This window comes from Poecilia formosa, unplaced genomic scaffold, assembly GCF_000485575.1.
Source record: "Poecilia formosa unplaced genomic scaffold, Poecilia_formosa-5.1.2 Scaffold9, whole genome shotgun sequence".
Classification (NCBI taxonomy): domain Eukaryota; kingdom Metazoa; phylum Chordata; class Actinopteri; order Cyprinodontiformes; family Poeciliidae; genus Poecilia; species Poecilia formosa.
In genome coordinates, this window is record NW_006799948.1 from 5,400,255 (window position 1) to 5,421,038 (window position 20,784).

A 20,784-nucleotide genomic window follows, 5' to 3' on the forward strand; every position below is an offset into this window, starting at 1 on the left:
TGTGGCTACATAATTCAGTGCTGGTTTGCTTTGGCTCAAATTCACCTCAAAGCTAAATTTTCTCCCTGCTTCTCAGATTCCTGCGGAGAATCATTTCCTGCTGCTGTTATTATCCTTCTGTCGAGTTATTAATCATTAAGTGTAATATTGGACAAACTTTTGCATGCGTGGTGTGTTGGCTGCACGTCAGATGAGCTGAAGTTTCCTTTAAAGGGCAGCCACTCTTCTGGCGGTGTGCCTCCTCCTCCTCAGGCTATTTCAGATTGTGTCTTGTTTAGATTTCCCCCAACAGCTTTATTATCTCCTAATAAGTGAGCCTCCTATATTTGCAAACTCTTCAGTATGAATATGAACTGTAACCAAAAAAAAACTAAACACCCAGTGTAATAGAAATCAGTCATTTATTAATTACAACACATGCATATAGTCTTAAACAGTGTTTTCTTTTCATTTTTTTAATAAAGTGCAAAAAAAAAAATACTGAAAACAAGTGTTTGGAGCAATTGTTGGCACAAAATAAACATTAGTGGTACAAGAATGAATTTAGACTGAGAGCCAATCCAGAAATAAACTGCTGGTAGAAAGGGTTCCATTTGGATCTACTCTGCATGCAAAGAGAGTGACAGTTTATGAGACACGTTACTACTTGTAGAGTAGAAAAAGGAGCTTGTAGAAATCAAGGAGCAGCCAGAGGATGAATAACAGGGATGGTGAGTGCTAGCAGCTAAGCTAACTCCCAATATGCCAGCTGTGGAATGAAACGAGTGTGGAGGAATGCAGCCAAAGCACATGAAACTCAAGTATAACAATTACAAAGTAAACAATTCAAATACTAAAAAAAACAATACTGACCATGACAATTTTTGTTTTTAATTTTCTTCAGTGTTGGCTTCACAGTAGATTAACAAACAGCTGTTGTTCAATAAAGAATTGAAGCTCTGGGGACTGATTGACCAGCTAGCAGCTTCTTTTAGACAATTTCAGCTTCATAACCGGGCCGTTCTCTTACTCAAAAAGTGAGTTGAGACAACACTGCGTCAAGCCTCTCTTCTTTCAGGACAAATATTCAGCCCCAGCTCCACCAGTGCCCCCAGCAGCATGGTCCACAGCGGTATGCAGACAAATGTCAGCTTCACGTCGGCCAGCTTCTCCAGCTTGGCGCACAGCGTCAGGCAGAAGCCCAGTTTGAGCAGCATGGCGGTCAAGTACCAGGCGCGCAGGCGCAGGGACGACGAGCCGTTGCGCAGGTCGTACCCGAGTTTGCATCGCCCCGCCATCTTGATGGTGAGCATGAGGATGAGGATGCCGTCGAAGACCCAGACTGGGAGAAAGATAAGGAACCAGTTCCATTGCACCTGGAATGAGGAAGAGGAGATGATCATGATTAAAGTAATCAATAATTGTGAAATAAATGGAAAATTAATGAGTACAGATCTGAAAAGTGTTGTGCACATTTGTATTCAGGCTCCTTTACTCTAACCCTAAAATAAGATCCAGTCCAAACAAATTTAGCTATTGTATTAATAGTGAATGTTTAGTCTCAGTAGAAAAAGGTAGAGGTTTGCAATCCAGCTGGTCAACTTTAAACATAAGACCAGAAGTACAATGATGGCTCCGGTCTAGATCAAAGAATATTAATGCTAGAATGGTCTAGTCAAAGTCTAGATCGGAGTCAATCTGAAAGTCTAAGCTACTGCAACCATTTCTAGCTGTGAAAAACCTGTAGCTGTGATTCTACCAGAAGGTATTGTCTCAGAGGAAATGAATGCAAATACACACCACAATTATTATTTTTTATTTGTTGAATGTAAAATTAAAACAATAAAACAGTTCGATCACAAACAGAGGTCAGCATACCTTCCCATCCAGTTTGAGCACCAGCATGATGAGAAACACCAGGGTAAAGACCCAGGTCAACAACACCCTCTGGGCCAGAGACATCTCACTATGCGGACATTCATCAGAGGAGAAAATAAATTCATGGTAAACACGCAAAAAGCTACTGCTTTATCAATGATGATAATCACTTATTACTTGTAATAGAATTGTATGAAGTTAAGAAGAACAGCGGATAAAGCCGTTACCATAATAAGCCTGTCAGTTACAGTCTTGTTGGTAAAATATATTCATTTGATATAGTACAAACTGAATCTATATGTATTCAATTAAAGCTTTTCATTCATTGTAAGCAACGGGTTGCTCTCAGCTAGCTCAAATAGCATTGTGCTAATCGACTGGTTGACTTACATTAGTGTATTCCCAACTCTATGTCAAGCATCCTCTCGTCTCTCTCTGCACCTCAAACATAGATCATCACAATAATATCACTGCCTATCAATTACATTATTAAGATTATTATAGTCCACAGCTATAATGACCACAGTCCCGTTATCTTCGGGTTTGTCCCGCCCCTCCAAGAATACGATTGGTTTCCTTTGCGTTGGTCGTACGTTCCATAGACATAAAAGAGTAGAAGTTGAGGGGCGTACGTCAACGTAACCGCCATGTTTTGAGTTGCATCTTTGTTGGAAGCAAGTAGATTTGGTTGTTATTATAGCTGCAAATAAATTAAATGTGGTGCTTCGGTACATTTGAAAACGTCATTGTACCTCCACTCTTAAATATTTTTGACAAAACAAAATAGCTGAACTTAAAACAGTCAAAACTAGGTTAGTTAAATGTAGTTCTTTGGTATATTTTTCCTTTTCATTTTAATGGTCATGATTAGTTCTAAAATGAGCAAATTTTCTACATTTATAATTGATCCATTGTTTATTTTTTACATGTAAACTTAAATGTTTTTTTATACTAAAACTCCGGTCTCAAAGCGAAGTTAAACAGCTGTGCCAGACACAATATGTCGAACGCCCTGACGGTAGCCTATCTAGAACATATGTAGCCATTTTGGCGTTAAACCGTAAGGGTTTTGTAGATGCGCACAGTCTGTGATTAGGTTAGATGTCCACTAGAGGGCGGTAGTGCTTTTTTTACTACTTTATATGTTTATAGTTGTATCCGATTTTACATACAACTATTGAAAACAAAACCAGCAGGATTTGTACTTTTCATTTAAATATTGTTTTGAATCAATTTATACAATTCGTTGTATAAACTGATTGTAAGTGTAAGTTGATCAAAATGTAACTTCACGTCCTCACGAAGCTTTACGGTAATATGCTCCAAGTAGTATTTTGACACTGAGCGTTAGAAAGGGAAAAGCTAGCGTTTCAAACATCACCGAGCAGGACTGAGCATCTCCTCCAGACAATGGGAAAAGCTCGCTAACTCTTTGCGCCATAGTTCACCTTCAGATAGCACAGGTATTGGTTTGACGGAGTGGACCTGGAGCAACTGCGGCGTGAAAAGGAGGTAAGACGGAGCTTGTGCTCGTTCAGAGATATTATTAAGCACAGCTGTGCGGGCTCTTTGTGGCTGCCGCCGGTGGCTTAGCTAACTATGTAGCTTGGCTTGAGCTAAAGCACTCAAGAAGACTGGTGGAAAACAGTTTCTGCGCCCCAATACGTGGTAATTAGCTTTTAAAAATAGCTGCTTCACATGCCGTTACAGCGCCACAAAGGTTACGATCTTTTGTTTCTCTGAAAAACGCAGTGACACTACCTTCCCCCTCCTCCGGCACTGAAATCACCCTACTAACCCTTTAAGCTAAACGTTTAAATTCGGCTATATCTTTGGTGAGCAAACATTAAAGGGTTAATGCGGAACTAATCTAATTTTAATACAAAAACACTATGCGTGTGGCTCATTTGTGGTTGCTGGTTATGTGTATTTTCAACATGGTGCAGGAGATGGATGCCTCACTAGGTTTAAATATTTCTTACTCGGTCAACTGTACTTGCTCTCAGTAAACCAAGCAATGTTAATAGACCAGTTTTCCCCTGGATAGCGGGGTCAGCATCCTTTTTAAGATACAGTTTGGCCATTGCATCAACAATGCAGAAGGCTTTATAGATATGACACAAAATGAAGTTGAATTACAATATTTAGTTTTTATTTTTCGGACAAAGAAATACAAACCTTTACGAGGGAAAGAAGACTTTATGTAGATTAGGCAGTGCTTTATCCAGTTTCCTATGCACACAGGTAGCAAGTCAAGTTCAAACATCAGAATAGAGGGGAAAGAAAAGAGGATTTAAGTGACTTTGAACTTGTCTGGGTTGTACCTCTGTGTATTTCAGAAACTTCCGATCTGCAGGGATTTTATGCTTAATCATCCCTCCCTTTTGAAGTGGATGGTTGAAAGAGAAAATATCTTATGAGCAGCAGTTGTGTGCAATGGCCTGACGGGTTCAAGATCACAGAAAGGCAACAACAGCTCGATAACTTATGGATCCAATGCATAAAACCATTTCAGAACACAAAACTCATTGAATCTCAGAGCAGATAGATTATAAACAGCATCAGGTATCAATCCTGTCAGCTAAAAACTGCAATCTGCAGAGTCTAAACTTCACTTGTAATGTTCAGGTGATAGGCTAGGATTTTGACTTTAACAATGTGAAAGCAAGATGCGTCCTGCGTTTTGCATCCAATTTTCTAAACATGTTAAATTATTGTTAAAGCCGTAGAAATGGTTGGTTTTTCTGTTTTCTTGAAGCTTTTTGCTTGCTGTAAATATTTATGTGATACAAATTAATCCATTTTATTTGCACTTAACATGAAAACCTTGGACCAACCTATATTTAGTATTGTTGAGGCGTATAATATCATACAAGATGTAACTGCTGTTGTGAAGTGCAGTTTCTGATAACTGGTAACTTTAATTATTTCTTTTTTTATCTGATCAGTATGTATTTTTTTTAGACTCATCATTTTATGATAAAAATATGGATCTTTTTTCAGGGGGTATTTTTGGGTGTTGGTGTCTCTGCTACTGGATTGTGTGCAAACATTGATCTAACTGTAACCTGAAGATGCAAATAAGCTTTTTTCCCCCCCAAGGTAAACAAATTCTCCATTAGATGGGGAAAGTCAGCATGACGTTTGAGGGGTAAAGATGTAGGGACAATAGACTCAACTCAACCCCAACTGAAGTCACTGAAACACATTTGAATTGTTTGAGCCCATTTTTGGTGCAATTGGGTAGATTGGTGTACTTAACTACCAAAATAGATCATGCGATACTATTAATGCATTACCCAGTATTTAAGGGCTCATACAAAAATCTGTTTGGAGTCTATTAACGAGTAGTTAAGTTTCTAAATATGTAAATCTGTATTAAAATTGAAGAATGTGTCTCCATCCTAAGTGAACATTGAGCCCGGTTTGAGAACAGGAAACTCAGATGTTATCCACAATAGTGAATTTTTCTCCTTTGAATGGTGTGTATGAGACAGAGAATATCTTATAAAAAAGAGTGTAAGTCAGCAGAAATATCCCCACCACCAGATCCATAGAAGCACAAAAAGACAAAGGTGAAGCTTAGGCCTATGTTTACATACACGACTGGGAAAATTTAGTGTTGTATTATACTTAAACATTTCAGATCATCAAGCAAATTTTAACACCAAACATAGTCAAGATAACCAAAGTAAATCACAGATTACCAGTGTTGTACTTCTTTTTGTGGCTGAATTTCACAAGCAATACCAGCATAGTGGGCTGAAATATTCTAAAATTTAACTACTTTGTAGCTAAAAATTATTACAATAATATTGTCATTTTGAAACCATTTTCAAGTAATATATTTCAAGTTGATCCTCTCAAAGACTAATGAACTGTAACTTTGTAGAGAACACTTCACACTGGAATTGAAGAATTTTTTAAATATCCAAAATAAAATACAGCCACAAAAAGAATACATAAAAGGAAATAAAAACCACATACAACCAAAACCATAAAAACATGATTACGAAGTCTCTGTAAACAAAATTGCCCTTCAAAAAATATTCATAAGAATGGAAATTATCAAGCTAATTGTTAATTGAATAATTGCTTGTTTCGACAGGTGTGTGTGACCTTTAAAGAAGCTGTTTACGTGCAAAACTTCCACAACGTGGCTGTATTATAACAACTCTGGTTGTTGCCACCAATTGTGGCACAACCAGTGACGTGGGCACCTTGTATGGCAAGACTGGCATGTCAAATATCTTTCTATATTGGAGGTATATTTGCCATCATTTTATCAGTCTATGTGTCAGAAATAAAAGTATTACGTATTTACAGTTTGTCAAATAAATATGAACGTGTTGAGCAGATTACACTTTGTTTTTAAAACTTTTGACTGCTATAGGAATGATTAGCTGCAGGATGATGCAGCATTGTCATTTGACACTCTTTGAACTCTAGAATGTAGTTTGTCTTAATTGGTGGAAACATGTATTGGAGCTGGTATGTGACTTTTATGACTAGTTTGCACAAACACTGTTCAACTGCAACTTAACAATGGACTGATTGACATGCCTTTAGAGTAACATGTGTGGCTTCCATTCCTTTATACTGACAAAGGAATGTCTTCCATGATAAGACAAGGAAGATGCTTAGCTGCTGTTTAATCCCAACTTTTTGCTTTTTAATTAACAGTATGTTTATTACATGAGTGTTTCCATTTGCTAAATCAATGTTTACAAAAAAACTGTTTTTTGTAAACATGTCAAATGTTTTTGACATGTGAAAGATGTTATCTCACTTGAAATACTGACATTTTACCTAGTGCGATTATCAGCATTATCAGCGCTGTCCATGATGCAGAAGTCAGACAGTGCATTTTAGTGACGCAGAAAACATCTTATCACAGTAAATTTCAATGTCAACAGAAATGTCTCCACCACCTGATCTATAGAGGCACTAATGAAGAAAAAAGGTACAGCTTCACTAATCATTTTGGGACATCAGTGCATATGTCATTCACACCTTCAACTGGAGATTTAATTATTCATCATACTTGCCATCAAGTCCTACATTTTTAAATCTAAAATGGCTCTTTTTTGCTCCTAAATATTATTTTTCTCTCATTAAAGAAATATATAAAATATTAATAACATTAGACAAAATTTAACATGAAAATCTTGTTCCAAAACAAATGAATAAATGAATAGAAACAATTTTTCTCAAGATGATCTGGAGCTACAGCTGGCAGATTTGACTGTTTTCCCTTTAGAGAGTTTTGTAAGGAGTACTTTTTGGTAAGATTTTATGAAACTTATGTGACATTTCGTATAAAACATGCTCTATTTGCTCTGTATACATGTTCTCGACCTAAAAATGTGATTAATCTGATACAGTGGATCACAGAGATCTTGAAACCAAGATTTTTCAGGTTGTTTCTTTCTGACCCTGTTGGGGAACTTGGCATTCCAAGACCGAACAATAGGGTTCAATCGCTAAGTTTGGGTAAAACACCAGAGGAAAAGTCAACATTTGTCTTCCTAAAGAGTTAAAGCTCAGGTCAGGCATTTTCTGTCAGAAATTCAATTATGTAGACAAGTAGTAAGAATCTGCATCTTTGAGCAGAAGCATTTGAGTCAGTTGTCCTCAGTAGAACCTGTCTGTCAGCATAGCAGTGCATCAGTTTGTCAAAGGGCTCAAAATCTCCCAGTGGATTAGGGCGTGTTGTTTTGCGCAACTGCCTGACTTAATGTTAGTGCTCATATGTTGTACTTCAATACGGACTCTTTGTATCGCCTCTCTCTCACTCGTCTCAGATGATTGTGAAGTGGTGTGTTTTGTGCCGTTCACCATATAACCATACTGCAGCTTGTTACGTCACCAGCTGCAGTATCCTTACATCACACACAGGACTGCTGTGTCATTTTATGTTTCAGCGGCAACACAGAGGCCTGCAGGGCAATTGTATATTTTACAGAAGCATAAAACATTCTGAGTTGTGAGATTCATTGGCCTTGTTGCTGATCCACGGTGGAGTGGATTCTGATTGGTTGTGTTGCAGCCTGAGAAGTCTTGTTTTATTTGCTCTCCACGTCTCCACCAGGACATCTCCAAATCAAATATGGTGACTTTAACAAATGGGACACAAGTGCAACATTTTCTACTTGGTTCCTTTGACTAGTAAAATTAAATCCAGGGTTTTCCCCACTAAGGCCACCAGGCTTTACTTTTACAATATATTTAAATCTTTTTAAAATGTTTGCATTTTTTAAGACTTTATAGTTAGTGTTCAGGTATTAGTCTTCCAATCTTTCAATAGTACATAATTATCAAGTGATATTTTCAAATTTCCTGTCAACTTTAAACATTTTTTAACTCAAAAACACAATGGGCTGGTGGATGAGCCCGTCCAACCACCTGGGTTAGCAAGTTTTCTCAGGGAAACCTTGTAAATTTGATAAAATTGTAATAATAATGTCTTTTAAACATGGCATGAAAGATCGTGGGTTGTATGCTGTTGTAGAAGACGTCAGTGAACATTCACAACAAAACCTGCCTTTGACTGGATTAGTTTGAGTTTCAAGTTGATCAGCCCTGACTCCACTCTTCATTGTGGAAGTAGTTACTGAAGGAAGTTGGAGACCTAACTTGGCTAAGAAAAAGGCTGAAGAGAGTACAGCACAGTGGCTCAGATTTATCTTTTTTACCTTTTATATTATCGAACATTTTGGGTTTGGACATCTTGGCAGCCTTTTGGAAATCTGACTTGGTCACTGGTATCTCTCTAAAGAAAATGAAACTGTGGGAAATGAGGGTCAAATTTGCATTTGCCTTAATCTTTAGCTCCCTCCACACATTCTCTCAGATTCAATTTGGTACTCTGGCTTGGCAAATCCAAAACAATATTACTTCTAGACGGGAGATGCAATAAAGCCGAGTCCATGCCTTTAATGCTTGAATTCTGGAAAAAAGTAAATAATCGTCGCATTTTGCAAATGTTCCTTGAAAGTTTTCTGCTTAGCTATGTGTTTGAGTCTAATTTAGCTGTGAGAGGCGTAAATCGGCTGTTAAGTCTGTCACACCCAACCCAACCTAAGATCTAATTACAAATCTGTCAGGATGAAAGACTTTTTTCTGCAGCAATCCATAATCCCACAAAGTAAACTCGATGTAAGCAGATCAAGTGTCATTTTGATCAAAAGTGATGACTGTGGAGAAAAACAGAAGAATAAGTACTTTAGTTTACTTTCAGGAGCAAGTTCTGGCAATGACATTCCTATTTTCCCTTTCAGGCACACCACATGCACCACAAATATTTTGAAGCACAGAACTAGCTGCAATAAAAAGGAACTGTGCTCTGATGTTAAATTAAAGAGAGTCTACTCTACATCTTCTTTTTAATCCAGTTTTGTATGTTAATGGATAATATTTTAGATCTCACATGGTAAAAATCAAGGCTTACTGAATACAACCAAAGTTTATACAATATCTTTGCTTCTACATTTTTTTCTCTCTATAATCAACTATGTCTTCATTTAGGGGTATGGATATTTGTTACTCAGATTTAGGGATATTTGCAGCAAAAATCCTGATTTTGTGTGGCTCTTTACTGGTTAAAGAAAAAATTCATGAATCCATTCATTGACTAAAAGCCATCACATTTGCTGTTTTTCTTTGGGTTAATGTTCATCACACTTTATTTTGAAATGCATTTCAGAGTTAATGTAAGAACAAACAAAGTTCTGACCCCAGATTAAACATTGCATCCAGTCAATGAGTCTTGAAGTCGCTTCTTGCACGTTTTGCCCTTACAGTTTATATGAAACTGCAGTGATTGAGTAAACAGAGCAGCTGTGGACGAAGCACCTACATTTTAGATGCAAAAATTGACATTTTTAAATGTCCCTTTTTTTTCCCCGTTTTGACCCTGGAGGTGTAATTTGTTTTCTAACCAAGACTGGTATGCAAATTAAGTTCAAATGAGTTGAGCTTGCAAATGTTTTCTCTGTTTTCAGCCGTGCTAAATATTTTACCTACTGTAGGTTTACTGGAGCTCTTCCTGTTGAGGACTTGTGGGGCTTCTCTTGGTAGCAGTGAGCTAATGACTACTAATGCTATAATTTGTTTGGCCTGCAAATAAATGCCAGCCTGTATTTGCTCACATGGTCCTGAAAAGCAGACAAACTTCTGCAAGTAATCAGTGCAAAGCTGTTTTTACCACTGGCTTGGTTGATGCAAACCAGCTAATTTATTCGTTCCCGTATGACGGGGAGACGTTGCGTAAGTCTGATGCTCTCTGAAATGAGTCAGTGTTTCTTCACTTCTGTCGCCAACTTGCACCACTTAAGGAACTACATTACATAGCCTCAGTTTTTACCAGCTTCAGTGGTTTAATTTAAGTCATTTTGGGTGAGTGTAACATAGACAACCAACATGAAGAATAAGGAATCGTAAACTCCTGTTTTTCAGCCACTTCAAAACTTTAGTTACTAAAAAGCAGAATATTTATTATTCCTATTGATTGGTTTTATAGAGTAACACAAGTAGGACAAGTTGGTTAATTACTTGGCTCATTTGTTTGGGTTGAGCTCAGCCTAATGTGATTGTCCTCAGGAGCCGGTGTCTTGCAATTTCTCTGTGTCAGCTGTATCAAATAATTAGGACATTAGCAGGACTCTGTAGGACTTTACTGCACACTGAGGTGGTATCACACACAGCTGATTCATTCAGGTGTGTTGAACTACAAACTAAAAGCTGCAGGAGACTGGACATTTCTGCTGTGCCCCAAAAATTTAACTCAAGTGTCCTTTCTTTGTGTTTTGTTCTTCCTTTTTTTTTTCCTTTTCTTGCAAGTCCTTTTACTTCTTTTTGTTCATTCTTCCTTTTGTCCTTCTTTCTTAATACTTTCTTCTATGTCTTATTCCTTCTGTCTTTCCTTTCTTGAGTCCTTCTTTCTATCCTTCATTTCCTTCTTTAAATGCTACCATTCTTCCTTCCTTTCTTGAGATTTTCCCTTTCCTTCTTTACTTACCTTTTCTACTTCCTTCTTCTCTCGTGACTCTTTCCTTCTTCTTGTTCCTGTCGTTCCTTTTTTCTTTCTTTCTGCCTTCCTTTTCTTTTATGCAGTTTCTGTTTTTAAAGTCCTTTCATTGTAGAAATATTAGCTAATAATTCATTATAAAATTTTTGTATTTCACATTTTCAAGTGAACATAAAGGATAAATTACTCTGGAATGTTGATCTATAAAAGTATGATGCTTTTACGTGGATAAATTTGCCAGAATTCTGGTTGGGAAAATGTCAGAGCTTTTCGTTACATGAGAAGTTTGACGAAAGAACTGAAGCTCTGTAATTATTCCCCTTTATACATATTATTATTATGTAATCTTGTTTGTAAGGATCAGAAAAGCTTCATGCTCGTATTTACATATGTACAAATGCCAAATATGGTCTACATTTTTTTTCTCTCTCTCTTCTGTGCAGATCTTTGGTCGTGAGGACAAACCATCACTCAGCTACGAGGCCAGACCAGAGGTGAGTCCCGGTTCTTCCACAAACCCTACAGACTGTTGTTGTTTTTCCGCTGCTGCATGTTTCAGCTGCTTCATTGGTTGCCATGAGCGTGTGAGCCGCCTACATGCACGCATACGTGTACGGAGCCTTTCTGCTTACACATCAACAACTCTTCACGAAAACCGATGGAAACAGATGGAGGAATAAGAGTGTGGATTTAGAAAACAAACTTCCTGTTTTGGGAGCGCACATAAGACGCAAACTCAGGGCTCTTATTTTTAGCACTTGTCTGCAAATGCTGGCCTACAGTCAGCAGCAGCAGAAACCTTTTTTTAAGTTTCAGTTCATCTGCGGTTACTTGGTTCCTGCCCAGCAAACTGCAGGAGTCTAGTTTTACATGACCTTTCTGCACAGCTAGCTGCTTTGCATTCTCTCTTAGTTATGCTTTTGTTTACAATTTTTGCAGCTTGGTGAGGCATCCGAATGTCTCGGGAGAAATCAGGACTAGTCACGGGAGGTTGCATTTCTCTAATCCCAATTGTCCTGCTTCAGTGAGTTTAAGTCGAGCCTATTTGCAAACATTGGTTACGTCTCGCTGAAGTAAAAATCATTTCCTTGTGATGCAGCCACCGGTCGACTTCTTCCCCACTTTTACAAATGTAAAAGTGAATTGTTGGACCGTTTGGTGTAAGTTATGATGGTAGGAGAATCTTCTCGCTCGATGCAAGCCAGGTCTTCATCATCTTGTTACTGATAAACACTCTTGAACCGATTACCAATCCTTTGACCTTTAATCGCCTCCTGGGCTGGAGTCTCGGGTTTCCTGTTGGCAGGCAACATACTAAATCGCTGTAACACACGTGCCTCCACCCAGCAGAGATGGAGGGGAGAAGCTAGTGTTACACACCACGAGATCGCAGATTCATGAAGGATATCTGCCTCTGACTTACCGCTGACATCAGTTTGTATTTATATAAAGCTGAATTCAAACATATGCCATCCGAGTCTCTGCAGTCCAGAGCAGTCCAGAAATATACACACTAGGACTCTTGTAAACGAATATTTTAGTAGTCAAGTAATCTATCAATTATTCTTACGATTAATCGAGTAATCGGATAAAAAAAATTACAAAATAAGATTGTAAACCTTCCATAACACCAGTGTTACTATTGGATATCGATATCAGTCCAATTTTTCATTTTTGAGCTTCCCTAACAGTTACTTTTTTGTAGTTTAGAAAATTAACCTGTAACAAGGTTATACAAAGATCTGAAATTATATTTAATTTAATAATAAAGACCCAGGTTCACAAATACGCTTATAAAAAAATGTCTATACTCCAGCTTTTAGTTTATGTATTCATCTTCAGTGAGTTTAACAGATGAACTCTCACTTTGCCCCATACCTGTCAAGCTTTGGGTTTGAGAATACGGGAAATGTCGCCTGGAGTGGGGTCTTGGGTGGGTGGGGGGCAGGCAAGCGAAATAGACCAGGAGACAGACGAACTTAAGTCCGGGGACCGGTAGACGAAAGTAAGAACGGGGGTGGGAGCTATACGGGATATTTATGGCACCTTCGTCTGTCACACTCAGAAACCCATCTGAGTGTGATGCCACTCGTTTGTTGAGACCAGAATGACAGGAAATTTATTGTAAAGCTGCACTTGTACTGTAAGCATCAACTACTCAGCCGTCCTCCATGTTCAGTCTGTCCGCTTTACCTGTATAAATACTCCTGCAGCGCTCTTCCCGCTGTTCGCTCTGAACCAGCAGCTCCCGGAGGAGAAAGGCTGCCGTACTCCAGGCATCGCACCAGTCGTTTTAAGGATATTTATTGGTCCCCCAAAAACGATGAAAACCCGGGCATTATCATCAATCAATAAAATCCCCACGGGCCGAACTTGAAGATTGTTCGTTATGCCACTAACGCTTAGCTTTTGTGAACAACTCAGAGGCGGAAGAGCTCTGCGCACCACAAATAATGTTCCGGCTGGAACACGGTGCGCTAAATAATAAAATATAAATTAACGAAGCTTCAAGGCAGGTAAATATTCCTCAAGGAATTTTAATAGTCGAGCTATTTGAATCTCTCGAGGGATTGTTTCAGCCCTAAACATGTGATGTGGCAAGCTTACTCCACAGCAGCCTAGCATAGTTTTCTATGCTTCACTAAGATCAAGGTGTTAGCAAAAATAAACAAGGGTGGCTCTTGATTCTAATATACAAAACAAACCTTCAGACATGTTTAAGTTGATTACAAAAATTAAGCAACTCTGGATGATTTTTAATTATCAGCCTCTTTGGTTGCATGTTACAGCATTTTAATCAGATTTAGGGTTAGTCATTGATAGGTATGTGATGGTGCAAACTGATGAGAAAAGACTGAGAAGGTGCATCAGGTCATCTAAAAAAAAACAAACAAAAAAAAAAAAACAAGGCAGGTAATAGGCTTAACAAATTTTACTGGATGATAAATTGTCCCAAAAAATGTGATTATGCAATAATATTTTTGTTTTTAAGTAACATATTTATATTGGTGTAACAAGTTTTCCCTCTCAAAGCTCTTTAATTTTGCACAGAACATGTCACACTTATTTTAGTTATTCAAAATATCTAAAATAAAACACAACAAACACAAAAATAAAAGCAAATAAAAACTACACCAAACCATAAATTAAATGGGTTATAAAGTCTCTGTAAGCAACCTTTTTCTTTTTAGGAATATTAATTAGCTGAATGGAAATTATGAAGATAATTTTAGTTTACCACAAGATTGTTTATTGCAACAGTCAGGCTTAGCAGATTGATAGCGTTTTGACTAATTATGTAATAATACTTTGTCACCACTTTCGTTGCGACAGCTCAAGCGTTTATGAAAGAATGTGTTGCTTTCAGAAGCTAATTGATAATATGCCAAAGGTGAAATAACTCGCTAAGTTCCCTCGCTACTCAATATTAGGACTACTCATAGTAGACTATGAGCCAGGCCTCTTTGTCCAACATTAGTGCCTGACCTCATAAAACCGCTCCTGGAAGAATGGTCAGATATTCCCATAAACACACCTTGAAATATAAAACATTTAATTGATGTATGAAGCTGTTACAGCTGCAGAGGGTAGGGCGATGTCATTTTGCATTAAGGTAAGAAAGAAATTAGAAGTTGTATAAAACAAATCCCCTGGAGTGACACATGGCTTCCACATACACACCCATTTTCACCCAAACACACTCGCCACACCCACTCTTCATAGCTCTGAATTGGCTATGGTGAATTCATTTTAGTCCTTGATTGCTGGAAAATCCCAATGTTTGAGAGTTCAGTGAGGTGTTTGTTTTTGTGCACGCAAACAGCCCAGTGGAAAACAACCAACTCTCCGTGGCTTATTTGTTTTTTCATTTTTAGTAATTATTCATACTCCAGCTCTGGACACACACCGGCTGCTTGCGCGTGTTCAGACACTCATGCCATGAGCACAATAACTCTCATTTAAACCATGGCCTACTTAGTGCAGACTGTCCGACTTGACTGCTTTCTCTGTAAATAGGTCAGTTCAGGCAGACTGCCGGTCAGACAGATTTGGCAAGATTCAAGGCTGCAGGCTGTGTGAACATGGATATGGAAAATCTTCTCTAAGAGCTGTTTTTGGAATAACAGCTCTTAGAGAAGCTGATTTTTGTTGAATCAATGACTAAAGCTGGATCATAAAGTTCTAAATCACTTCTTGAATTTATGGGATTTCCCTCTTGTGACCATCTTAGGATAATAAGTGTTTTTGTGTCGGTTCTTTAAGCTGCATTTCATGATTATCCTTGAGGATAACCCTCATATTTTGGAAAACAATGTTTTAACAAACATGTTTCTTTGTCGCAGGGGTAATTACCCCTCATCACACACTTAGGCTGATGTTTGAAGCTGCATTTGGCAATAATGAGCATCTCTGGGATTGTTTTTGTCCAACAATGTGTGTAGAATCCCAGTGAAGATGAAAATAGGATTTAAAGGCTTTAAATAAAGAGGCTCTCGCTGTTTTTCCTATCACTGTTTCTACATGAGGAGGATTTGTGGTCAGAGAGTTGCCAGTCTGAGAGTTTGTGTCATACTCCAGTAATGGTGGGGTGTTGCTCCTTTGGGTTTGTTTACATGGATGTTCTTTATTGCAACTGCTTCCTGAATACCTCATGGTGATGTGTGTTTTTGGAGGGGGGAGGGGTTTGCAATCCTACTGTCGGACAATATCTTTTTAACTTGTAAGGTTGTAAAAGACTTGAAGGTAATTATAATTTACCCTGCAGCCAAACAATAATTAATATAAATAGAATTTTTTTCCAACTTTTAAAACTGTTTACATCCATTTTTATTTAAAAACCTCAACTGATACTGAAACGGCTCTAACTAGTTTCTGATTTGTGCCCTGATTTTGCCAAATTATTTCTATAACCATAAACAAAACCACTTTAATGTGCTTAACTATGTATTAATGTTGGAAGTTAGGATTTTTAACTAAAACAATGCTCAAAATCTTGTAATTTTTTTTATTAATTTAATACTATCAGAAGATTTTGTCATTTGTTTTGTTTTGTTCTGTTTGTGATGGACCAGTTGATTAAATATCAGATGAAGCCAGAATAACTGAGCAATTGTTGTTTATTTGATTCATATAATCGCATCTCCTTTCAGTAGTTGAGCAGTTTATTGAGAATTATGTTAAGCCATCGCTTGTCAAAATGGCAACAAAATAATTTCTGTCAACTTGTTTCTTGTTTTTCTACAATATCCCAGTTTTGGGATAATACATCTCTTTCATTTGGCATCGATTTGCATCAGAATCATGCATGTAAGTAAATGTTAGGCGTGACAGAGGAAGGTAATTCTAGCTGTCAGAGAGCAAGAAAGAGAGAGAGAGAGAGAAACTTCCTTCCTGTTTCCAATAATGTCTGAGCGACTTACAGCATGTATACATACAGACACTGACGCCTCCCCTGCAGCTTTTTATGCATGCATGTGTACAGAAACTTTTAAACCGTTTGCATGGTCAGACTCCTGAGAGCATTTCCTGCTTTTTAGTTTTAACTGCTCAAACATTTCTTACACTTGTTTAGTTTGTTTTCATACGTCAGGCGCTTACACTAGCATGCCTCTGGAGCAGTAACTTTATCACTGATATAAACGTGGCATGTTGTGGTTTGATAGTTGAACGATACGCTGCGCTGGCATCAACTGATCTCTCTCATTTCTTTGAGCCACAGGCTGCAGATGGTCACCAAGCTGCCTCATGAGATAATCTTAAGGGTTTTTATTTTTAGCCCTTGCACGTGTTACTGCTTTTGGGCAGTGCCGCCCCTCAAAACAGGCAGCAAAATTGTTTAGTACTGACAGAGAGGCACTCTGTAAAGGGTTGACTGTGGCGCTCCGCTGGCGAGTTTTCACATGCAAAGCAAGGACGTCTTCACTTGAATATGTTGAAACCAAGAGTTCAGCTCTGAGAAAAGGAGCATAAGAGATGCTTTCAGAAACTGGTTTTAAAAATAGTACTAATAGAAGTGCAATAAAAGAGCAAATTTAGCTTTGCCTCTTGTCGTTAACTACAATAATTTTGAAAATAACACGAATTATCTTAAAGTTAAAGAGAAAACTTTCCCGTCAGCCGCTCTGCTTTCAGGGCCACCCTCTTACTCAGCTGGACAATACCACACTTGCGTAACAGAATAATAAAGAAATTCAAAGAGCCTCAAAGGAAGATGAGGAAGGAAGAGGGGTTAAGACAGGGTATGAAGGAAAGGATAGCGGCTAACCACAAAAACCTCTGAGTGTTATCTGAACAGCTGCTTAATAACCACATCTTCTGTTCATTTATTACTTCCATTCATGAGAATAATAATACATTTTATTTATATAAAAGCGCTTTTCAAAAGCTCGGCAACAACAGAGCAGTTGCGCACCAGACAAAATCATAAACAACAACAAAAAAAAAAGATAAGTTTCATGTCAAGCTGGTTTAAAATGTCAAAGTTGATAATATTGCACAGGAGCGATGGAGGTCTTTTTGTTCTGCATCAGTTTCAGTCCCCATACTCTAACTGTCATCATGTAGCCATGATAAAACTTTGGTTGTTAAAAACTGATGATCCGCATATTAATTTCTAGGTGGTCCGTCTTGAACATAAGGAAGATAAACCAGATTTGCTTACTTTATTTGGTGCTATGAAAGAAAATTGCTACAATGAATCTGAGATACCTTATGTTTCAACAAAACATGTTTGTGTGTGTGTTTATATAGATATGTGTGTGCATTAGCAATGTTAAAATAAACATTCAATTCACATTGAATGTTATTTTTTTATTACACCGGTTTCTGTATTTTTGTGTCATCTTCACAAAAAATGCAGTTTGATGAAGTCACAGTTAATCTATATTAAACACAAAAATATTTGTAAAAAAAAAAACTTAAGTGAAACTGAAGCCCTATTTGTTGTTTATCTATAAAATATGGATATGGTCTCTGTGACGTCCCCTGGCTATTCAGAAACTAAATGTCAGTGATTTTGGTTTTGAGTTTCTGGTTTGACAACTAGTTCTAGGTAAACCTTAGAACAGCATTCAGAGCGTGATTTTGGTTTTGAGTTTCTGGTTTGACAACTAGTTCTAGGTAAACCTTTGAACAGCATTCAGAGTGTGATTTTGGTTTTGAGTTTCTGGTTTGACAACTAGTTCTAGGTAAACCTTTGAACAGCATTCAGAGCTTCAGGTGACGTTGCAGATTTCCAACTAATTTTGTGGCTTATGGTTCAGTTCACATTGGCTTCACACTCTGACAAATGAGTTTATAAACATGCACACGGGAGATTTTGAGGAAGACTATCAGCGTACTGATTTTAAACTTTCATCAAAATGAGGCAGAAAACTTTATTTTTTTTTAATTCTCTTAAAATTTTAACTAATATTTCTATACTTATAGATCGGAAGAAGCTAATTATGTAATTGTTTCCTCATGTAATGTTTTATTTCTGCAGTTCATCACAAAGTCTCACCCTCTGATGTTACTAGTGCAGCTTCTTTCACAGACAACTTAACCATGTCAGAAACTTAGTTGAATAAAACCAACATACATGCTTGAAAACTCAGTAGCCTTAAAATTCAGTAAAATCACATTAGTATTGTGATGTTATTCAGTAACCGATATTTTGTTGATATGCCAATAACTGTTTTTTAAATATTGACTTACTGCATACAATTAGACTTAAAAAATGTCTTTGCTGATGTATAGATCTATGAGCTAGAGTATTAGGCTATCACTAGCATGTTCTTTGTTTTGATATGACTCATTGGTTATCTTGCCTGTAACATACTTTATTGTGCTTGTTGCTTCTCATTAGCAGACTGTGGAAAAACATTATTCTCTTATATCAAATTGTACTTTTCTGTGAACGTTGTAACATTTACTGACTTGTGTTTCAGCTGCTTTCTGTGCAGCCACTGATCACATGGGCAACAGCTGCACTTTCACTGTTACCTTTATTGTAAAAAGTCTCATTTGTTGCATTGATAAAATGAGTGCAGTCTGTAGTGTTGTGTTGCCAGCTGTGCAGCCAAAAATAGGATGTGATATTTATGCAGATGACAGAAAGTTGCAGTCAACCTTCCAGTTGTTAACTCAAAGAATTGAATGCTCAACAGATTAACAATTGGGATTAAAGCTTTTTTCTAGTTGTGAATAGTTTTACATGTTTCCCAGTGAATTATAATTCTCCTTTGTAGGTTAAGAATTTTAGAAGAAACATATTTTAAAATAAGTTTATTGTTTTTAGGCTCCACTAATGCCTTCTGCTGACCATGTAACATGCTTAGACATTTTGACCTTCGCTCAGAGAAAGATGGGAGTTGCTCCAAGAAAAACATTTAATTTTCATTTAGGACAGAAATACACGAGTGTGTTCTCCTCCCTCACTTGTTTGTAGATCTCAAGACACACCTTCTCTCCAGGTGTAGATCTCAGCCGCCCTCTCTGCCTCCTCATTACATCGCCACTCACTCTGCTGTCTTCTTCTGTGTCTCTCTGTGGTTTCAGCCTAAGATGCCCTAGGCGGGAGAAGGAAATGTAAATGGCTTCCAAAGTAAAAGATGCTGTTGTTTGGTACCAGAAAAAGGTAAGAAGTTTTGTTGTTTCAGACATGCTTTCTAATTTGAAAACAAGGTTTTTCTGTTGTTGTTTTTTTGTTGTTGTTGGGATTTGTAATAATTCTGCAGAGACACCACGGCAGATATTCAGATTTAAAGCATGAGGCAGAGAAAATGTGCTCTTGAAATCAGGTTTGCTTCAAAAATGTGCAGAACGTTTTATCTTTTTCCCAAAGCTGTGGTGTCTTATTGCTGAAAAGTGTTAGCTTGACAAAATACACTTAATTTTAGACCGTAAACAATAAAGTTTACTACTGTTAAAGCTAGACAACACATTTTCGCAGAGATGGGTTGCTGCTGACTTTCCTGTCCCTTTTCCATCTGCACACATGCGGAAAGCCAAAACGTTTCAGGTCGTCCGGCTCCGTGTGTGCCAGGCCGGTGTTGTATGTCCTCTTCTTCCATGGTCTCGGATATCTGATCTTCTGCTGGACTCCTGCACCGTTCCTCCTGCACTCATCAGCTTACACTCTCATCTGCATCTCTTGTCATTCCAGCCTCATTTATCTCTTCTTTGCTCTGCTTGCTTTACTCTGAAACCTCTGCCTGCGTCTTACATCCTTTCTGCTCTCTGAGGTCCTGTTTGCCTTTTAAACCATCCAAACAAAACATAACTCTCGAGTTTTAGACTTTAATTAAAAGTTTATACGCACCGTTTTGTCAAACACAGCTTTCTCCAAGCGGCGCTTTATAGCTTCAGTTTAATTCGTCTTGATATAATTACAGCCAGAATTTAATTTAGCTCAAGTACTAGATGAAAAATCCTAAATTATATTACAGGTCTAGATTAAATGTCAGAAACTGGACAAAAACCAGATAACTCTCTCAGTGTATCCTGTTACACGAGTTTTTTGTCGAACTAAGCTTGTCTGGGCAGAAGCACAGCCCAGATGACAGCCACTGACTCGGAGTGAATTAACCTTTTTAAGAAGCAGGGTGTTTATTTCGTAGATGTGTCACTCAGTTTAGTTGCTTGCCATCTTCCCCTCCTTGAACACCTGAATAAAATGCAAACAAAAGTAATGTTTGTGGATCAAGGTAAGGCGTCGTAAATTTGGCTGCGATCAGCGAGCAAAGATTGACTTTCAGTTTGCTATGTTGGCTATATAGAGAAACAGGATGAGTGAAGAGCTGAAGCCATGACAGATTAACAAACTTCCTTTAGGAGATTCCTAGATGCTACACAAGCCTCAACAGGTGGAAAAAGTTGCGTTATGGGATTATAAAAGTGATCTAGGCATTAGTATGAGA

The 20,784-nt window shown here is 37.8% G+C and overlaps 2 protein-coding genes across 4 annotated transcripts in view; one reads left to right on the top strand and one right to left on the bottom strand.

Moving 5' to 3' along the window:
• Nucleotides 1-384: 384 nt before the first annotated feature.
• LOC103129394 (transmembrane protein 60-like) lies at nucleotides 385-2,434 on the bottom strand. The gene is made up of 3 exons (XM_007540477.2): nucleotides 2,248-2,434; nucleotides 1,858-1,945; nucleotides 385-1,355 (listed from the first exon to the last, which is right to left on the bottom strand). Exons 2-3 carry the CDS (start codon nucleotides 1,939-1,941, stop codon nucleotides 1,038-1,040), a joined length of 402 nt encoding a protein of 133 aa, XP_007540539.1. The 5' UTR covers nucleotides 1,942-1,945; nucleotides 2,248-2,434; the 3' UTR covers nucleotides 385-1,037.
• A 728-nt stretch (nucleotides 2,435-3,162) lies between these two features.
• Nucleotides 3,163-20,784, top strand: part of LOC103129409 (putative homeodomain transcription factor 2) — a 35,706-nt gene continuing 18,084 nt past the window's right edge. The window contains exons 1-3 of one of the 3 annotated variants that reach the window (XM_007540513.2): nucleotides 3,163-3,369; nucleotides 11,329-11,379; nucleotides 19,424-19,502. In XM_007540513.2, coding sequence (XP_007540575.1) covers nucleotides 19,458-19,502 — 45 coding nt within the window. In that variant the 5' untranslated portion in view covers nucleotides 3,163-3,369; nucleotides 11,329-11,379; nucleotides 19,424-19,457. The remainder of the gene's footprint in view (nucleotides 3,370-11,328; nucleotides 11,380-19,423; nucleotides 19,503-20,784) is intronic. The other 2 variants (XM_007540496.2, XM_007540505.2) reach the window with 2 other exon arrangements.

Coding starts and splice junctions, on each gene's coding strand:
- LOC103129394 (XM_007540477.2), bottom strand. CDS start 1,941: ATGTCTCTGGCCCAGAGGGTGTTGTTGACCTGGGTCTTTACCCTGGTG. Junction 1,356..1,857: donor TGCTCAAACTGGATGGGAAG/GTATGCTGACCT, acceptor TCCTCATTCCAG/GTGCAATGGAACTGGTTCCT.